At 44.9% G+C, this 6,741-nt stretch overlaps 1 protein-coding gene across 1 annotated transcript in view; it reads left to right on the plus strand.

Annotated features, from left to right (window-relative positions):
• The window catches only part of Mrpl45 (mitochondrial ribosomal protein L45), a 12,122-nt gene extending 6,712 nt beyond the window's left edge, over positions 1-5,410 (plus strand). Inside the window, exons 5-8 of the mRNA XM_031353711.1 lie at positions 899-947; positions 2,964-3,113; positions 4,129-4,302; positions 4,520-5,410. Of these exons, the coding sequence (XP_031209571.1) occupies positions 899-947; positions 2,964-3,113; positions 4,129-4,302; positions 4,520-4,597 (451 nt within the window). The 3' untranslated portion in view covers positions 4,598-5,410. The remainder of the gene's footprint in view (positions 1-898; positions 948-2,963; positions 3,114-4,128; positions 4,303-4,519) is intronic.
• The last annotated feature ends 1,331 nt before the right edge of the window (positions 5,411-6,741 follow it).

Below are 6,741 nucleotides of genomic sequence, written 5' to 3' on the forward strand. Positions count from 1 at the left end.
ACTCAGAAATCCACCTGCCTCTGCCTCCCAAGTGCTGGGATTAAAAGCGTGTGCCACCACCGCCCAGCTTTTTTTGTTTCTTTGGTTTTTTTTTCCGACACAGGGTTTCTCTGTCTAGCCCTGGCTGTCCTGGAACTCACTCTGTAGACCAGGCTGGCCTCAAACTCAGAGATCCGCCTGCCTCTGCCTCCCAAGTGCTGGGATCAAAGGCGTGCGCCACCACTGCCTGGCTACCATTTTCAACTTAAAAAATGTTTTTTTTTTGCCGGTCATTGGTGGCGCAGGCCTTTGATCCCAGCACTTGGGAGGCAGAGACAGGCGGATCTCTGAGTTCAAGGTCAGCCTGGTCTGCAGAGTGAGTTCCAGGACAGCCAGGGCTACACAGAGAAAGCCTGTCTTGAAAAACTTAAAAAAAAAAAAGTTTTTTTTTTCTCATTATACTTTGTTGGTGTATATGTGAGTAGAAACACAGATGACACACGTGTAGAGGTCAGAGGACAATTTCAGAAGTCAAGTTTTGTTTTGTTTTTTACTGATTTATTTATGCATATTTTATGTATGAGTGCTTTGCTTGCTTGTATGTTTGTATATCATTTGCATTCATTGTCTTTGGAATCTGGAAAAGGGTACCCTAGAACATCTCTGGTTGTGCCCCACCAAGAAGGTGTCAGGATTCAAACCCAAGTCCTCTGGAAGAGCAGACAGTGTTCTTAACTGTGGAGCCATCTCTCAAGCCCCGAAGGGTCAGTTTTTTCATGTGGGTTCTGGGATTGAACTCGGCTTCCAGGCCTGGTAGCAGGCTCCTTTATTCATCGAGCCTTCTTTTCAGCCCATTTTCAGATTTCCATAGATGATACCATAAGAGTAGGGATCGGTAATAAATCTCTCTCTCTTCCAGCTCAGACCATGACCGGCTTCATACCCTGGTAACTGAGCACTGTTTTCCGGTAGGTTTTCATCCTTAGAAAGATGGGTTGGCTGGATAGGTGGATTCTAGACACCGCTGCTGGGCTCCCTTTTGTTGCTGTTTTTCATTTCTTTTTCTCTCTTTTTTTGGGGGGGATGGGTTGGGGCAGGGTCGCACTATGTAGTTAGGTATCAATTCATAGTTCTCCTGCTTTAGTCTCCCCAGTGCTAGGATTACATTTATATACCACTACCCTGCCTTTGAAAGGGAAGTCTTTTCTTTTCTTTCTTCCTTCCTCTTTTTTTAATTTTCCTTTTCTTTTTAATTAATTAATTAATTAAAAAGATTTATTTATTTTATGCATGAGTACACTGTCACTATCTTCAGACACACCAGAAGAGGGCATTGGATCCCATTACAGATGGCTATGAGTCACCATGTGGTTGCTGGGAATTAAACTCAGAACTTCTGGAAGAGCAGCTAGCACTCTTACCCACTGAAGCATCTCTCCAGCCTTATTTATTTATTGATCTATTTATCTATTTTTAATGTGCAGTGGTGTTTTGCCTGCATGTATGTCTGTGGGAGGGTGTTAGATCCCCTGGACCAGCAGTTACAGACAGTGGTGAGCTGCCATGTAGGTGCTGGGAATTGAACCCAGGTCCTGGAGAAGAGCCAGTGCTGTTAACTGCTGAGCCATCTTTCCAACTGAAGTCCTTTATTTTCAGTTGAATCATAATGGTTTGACACATTCTGCTGAGGGCCATGGGAAATGAGGAAAGAGAAAGACCCTCAGTGGGCAGTCATGAACCACAGCTTGGAGATCCTCAGCTTGGGAGTGAGCTTTGTGAGACTGCTCACTGCTTGTGTCTACCCTGTAGGAAAGGTTTTAGCCCAAATTCACAAGGCTTATATTACATAGTGACGAGGGTTCCTGGTGCTTTGAGGAGCCCTGGAGAATAGAGGCCCTGTAGTTTAGCTGGAAGTTCTAGAATAAGAACTTCACTCTCTACAAATTGAGCTTGTGTTTCTGTCAGTCTCCCCAGGGACAAGCATGCCTCATGTTCTGTAGCTCTGGCAGCTCTGGAAACCACTCTCTTTTCGCTGCTGATATGTGAGGGGTAAAGTGAAAGCAAGAGAGAAAAGCCGTGTGTACTGGCAGCGGAAGTACATGGTGATTAGCATGCTGTGGCAGTGTGTAGGAGGAAGTGGTACGTGGAGTAGCTGGTGGTGTGAAGGGGGTTTTCATTGACGTGGAGAGCCGTCCTCCTAGAGGTGGGTGGATCTCCAATGGTATTTTAATTAGAATGTAGCTGAGAGGCAGGTATGCCCAGTAGCCTAATCAGAACTTGGGGACATGGGCTAGAGATGTCTGAGAGATTAAATACTTGCTGCTTTTCCAGAAGACCAAAGTTCAGGTTGCAGTACTTATGTCAGGAGGCTCACAATGCCCTGTAGGTCCAGCCTCTGGGGACCCTACACCATAGTGTTTGTGTGAACATAGATATCTGTAGCATACACTCAACACACACGCGCACACACACACACACACACAAATTTAAAAAAGTGAGGAAGGTTAAAAACAGTGAGTAGATTGAGAGATGTCTCAGTGGGTAAAAGCACTAACTGTCCCAGAGGAACTGGATTCAGTTCCTAGCATCCACCTGGCAGTTCACAGCTCCTGTAACTCCAGTCCCAGGGCCTCTCACACCCTCTTCTGACTTCCATGGATACCGGGCATGCACCCAATACACAGACATCTATTGCAAGCAAAATATCTATGTGCATAAAAAAGTGAAATAAAAAATTAAAAATAAATACATAGAGACTTGGGCTGGGAGCTGGGCATAGTGGCTGACATCTGTAATTCTAGTGCTTGAAAGACTGAATCAGCATTCGCACTGATTACAGACCGAAACCCTGTCTCTGCCCCATTCCCACCCCTAAAATGGGGAGGAAAAGGGGAGCACTTCTTGTCGATTGCAGCAGCATTGCAGATGTAGGCCGGGCAGTGCCTCACAGGAGGGAAACCCCAGTGAACTCTTCTCTTCCTCAGGACATGGTCTGGGACCTCAAGTACAAGACTGTGCGCTGGAGCTTTGTGGAATCTCTAGAACCCGCCCAAGTGGTTCAAGTCTCTTCCTCAGGGCTGGTGAACCAGAGCAACATGTATGGCCAGGTCACCGTGCGCCTGCACACTCGGCAGGTAGGGTCACTGTTCATCCCAGCCTTTCTTTACTCCTTGTTAAGGACAGTAAAGACGACCTCAGACACCAGAAAGCATCAGTATTGCTCAAAGCAGTGAGATCTCAGGCTTCCTCATGAATAGTGTGATCAAGAGCAAGCCCAGGTTCCTGTCTGTGTGTATGCTGTGGTTCCTGGCCTGTGGACTATCTCTTGAATGTGTCTGCCTGCCTGCATGCCATCTGATGTCTGACTGCTGCCATGTCTGTCCCTGACAAAGGGCTTTACTCTGTATTTATTGAATAGCACAGAAAACGGTATAGAGAGGACATGATGGAGTCTTGAGAGAAATCTTTAACAGAGTTTTACAAGGAAATGAACTTTACTGATCTCAGCTGACCCCGAAGCACTCAGAAAAGTAAATGGTAGTGCAGACATGTTATGGAGGTTCCTTCTAACATATCTGGGGGATATTTGTTGTATACAGTTGCTTTCAGCAAATCATTACCACAGCGTACTCGTATATGGTATTCTGACATGTATAAGGTGGCATGGTCAGGGCCATGGAGAGTACAGAACTATGTGTTAGTCTAGGTTGTAAGAGGAGATTACATGGGAAGTCGAAGACATGGATTACAGTGTTCTCTTAAAGGCTAGTGAAACTTAAGCAGGCTGAGGACACAGTAGGCTAGCAGGCTAAGTCATAAGTGATCTCAGGGGATCTTAGGAGCTATATGTCAACAACTGATTAGTTCTAAACTAAGAATCTTAAATATCCAGGCAGTGGTGGCGTACTCCTTTAATCCCAGCACTTGGGAGGCAGAAGCAGGCAGATTTCTGAGTCTAGCCTGGTCTACAGAGTGAGTTCCAGGACAGCCAGGGCTACACAGAAAAACCCTGTCTCAAAAACAAAAAGAAGAAAATTAATTTTCTTTAATTTAAAATTTTTTGTTAAGATTATTTAAAAAAAATAATGTATGGAAAAATAAAATAAGACAAAATCCTCTGACAGGCTAGATTTCATTTCATCATTGCAGACTTTGGCCATTTACGATCGGTTTGGCAGATTGATGTACGGACAGGAAGATGTGCCCAAGGATGTCCTGGAGTATGTGGTATTTGAAAGACACTTGATGAACCCGTATGGGAGCTGGAGAATGCATGCCAAGATTGTGCCCCCGTGGGCACCCCCTAAGCAGCCCATCCTCAAGGTAAGGATATTTGCATGTTCTAAGAGCAAACTTGAAGTAACATGTCCATAGCCTTGTCATGCTCAAGTGCTTTTCTTGAGCTCCACCTAGTGGCGAGACAGAGTGATGCAGCTCTAGGGAAGGGGAACTTTTCCTGGATGCTGGTGAGGGAGGAGGACATTCTGGATAAACAATAGATGTGATTGTAGGTAACTTGAGTTCCTCCTGTTCTTTTCAGACCCTGATGATTCCTGGTCCTCAGCTGGAGGAGTGTGAAGAGACAAAAGGGGAGGCCCATAAGCCTCAGCTAGCCTGATGGCGGGGAGCCTAGCAGTGGTGGCGAACACCTTTAATCCTAGCACTCAGGAGGCAGAGGCAAGTGGATCTCTGTGAGTTCAAGGCCAGCCTGGTCTACAGAGCAAGTTGCAGGACAACCAGAGCTACACAGAGAAGCCTGTCTCAGAAAAAAAAAAAAGAAAGAAAAGAAAAAAGAAGACTCCTGAGAGGTGCTCAGGTGGTGGGGCTGCAAGATCACCCTACCCTGAAGGCTTCCCTTGCTCTCTCCTGCCCAGCCTGGGTCAGCAGCCCCCCAAGCCCCTTATAGTCATGGCTGATGTGTGTGGCCCAGGACGTGCCTAGGATGCCCAGCCATGGAACACCTTCTTACAACCATGTTCAGCTTTTGAGGTGAAATGAAAAGCAGCAGGAGAGAGAGCAAACACTATGCCGGGCTTTTCCTGACAGGAACTGTGGCATCTGATCAACAGCTTTCTTTTTTTTGTAATTATAGGCCAGGTCGGCATTTGAAATAAAATACTGTCAAAGAATTGAGTAAACTGTGTATCTTGCACATTTTCCCTGGTTCAGACTGGAATGGAGCGGTTTCATGACATCAGGCATGGGAAACCGGTGTAGTGATGAGTGATGCGGCTTCCAGGAGCTCTAGACAGGAAGAATACGTAGTGTCTAAAATCTAGAGCATCCTGCTGCAGTCTCATCATGTAGGAAGTTGGGGCAAGAGGAGGATCAAGAGCTTAATGTCACCCTTGGCTACACACAGTTTAAAGCCAGTCTCGGCCACTTCAATCCTGTCTCAAGTGAACAGCAATAAAAAAATAGGGTGTTACTATTTTATGTGTCTTGAATGTTCTGTCTGCAAGTGTGTTTATGTACTACATGCATGGCTGGTATCCTTGGAGGTCCAAAGAGGGCATCAGATCCTCTGGAACTAGAGTTATGGATGGTGTGAACCACCAAGTAGGTGCTAGGAACTGTACCTGCATCTTCTGCAAGAACAACAGGTAGTCTTTTTTTTTTTTTTTTAAGATTTATTTATTTTATGTATGTGAGTACACTGTAACTGTTTTCAGACAAACCAGAAGAGGTAAAATTATTAAAAATTATTAAAATTATTTTTTAATCTTATTTTATATATAAATCCAAAGTGGGGAGACATTGTCCTTTAGTTCCGCACCCCCACCGCTGCCACAGACAAAGTTTCTCTGTATAATAGCCCTAGTTGTCCTGGACCAGGCTAGCATCTGCCTCTTGAGTGCCTGGCTGTCCTTCAGCTTTTCTGTTGTTTTGTTTGAGATAAGGTCTAAACCTGCCTTGCCTAAAACTTGATATATATAGCCCAGGCTTGCCTTAAACATGCAGTGGTCCTCATGGAAAGTGTGAGCCACCCCTGCCCAGCCTGCATTTTATTCTTTATTATTAGACCTGTCCTCACCCTGTTTTTGTTCAGCTAGACTAGACTACCAAGGAAGTGTACCAGCACTCAGGCAGAGGCAGGTGGATCTGTGAGTTCAAGGCCAACCTAATCTACATAGGGAGTTTCAGGAGAGCCAGGGCATATATAGTGAGAACCTCTTTTTTTTTTTTAAAGATTTATTTATTATATGTAAGTACACTATAGCTGTCTTCAGACACACCACAAGAGGGCATTAGATCTCATTATGGATGGTTTTGAACTTAGGACCTTTGGAAGAGCAGTCAGTGCTCTTAACCGTTGAGCCATCTCTCCAGCCTCCAAGAGCCTCTTTTTTGTTTGTTTGTTTGTTTTGAGACAGGGTTTCTCTGTGTAGCCCTGGCTGTCCTGGAACTCACTCTGTAGACCAGGCTGGCTTCAAACTCAGAAATCTACCTGCCTCTGCCGCCCAAGTGCTGAGATTACAGGCATGTGTCACCACTGCCCAGCGCCTTTTTTTTTTTTTTTTTTTTTTTTTTTTTAATTTATCAGGGCTGGAGAGATGGCTCAGAGGTTAAGAGCACTGTCTGCTCTTCCCAGAGGTCCTGAAAGTTCAATTCCCAGCAACCACATGGTGGTTCACAACCATCTGTAAGATGAGATCTGGTGCTCTCTTCTGACCTACAGACATACATGCAGGCAGAAAGCTGTATACATAATAAATCTTTTAAAAAAATTTATCTATTTATTAAATGTAAAAGTGCTCATCT

Source organism: Mastomys coucha, unplaced genomic scaffold (genome assembly GCF_008632895.1).
Source record: "Mastomys coucha isolate ucsf_1 unplaced genomic scaffold, UCSF_Mcou_1 pScaffold5, whole genome shotgun sequence".
In the NCBI taxonomy this organism is placed as follows: Eukaryota; Metazoa; Chordata; class Mammalia; order Rodentia; family Muridae; genus Mastomys; species Mastomys coucha.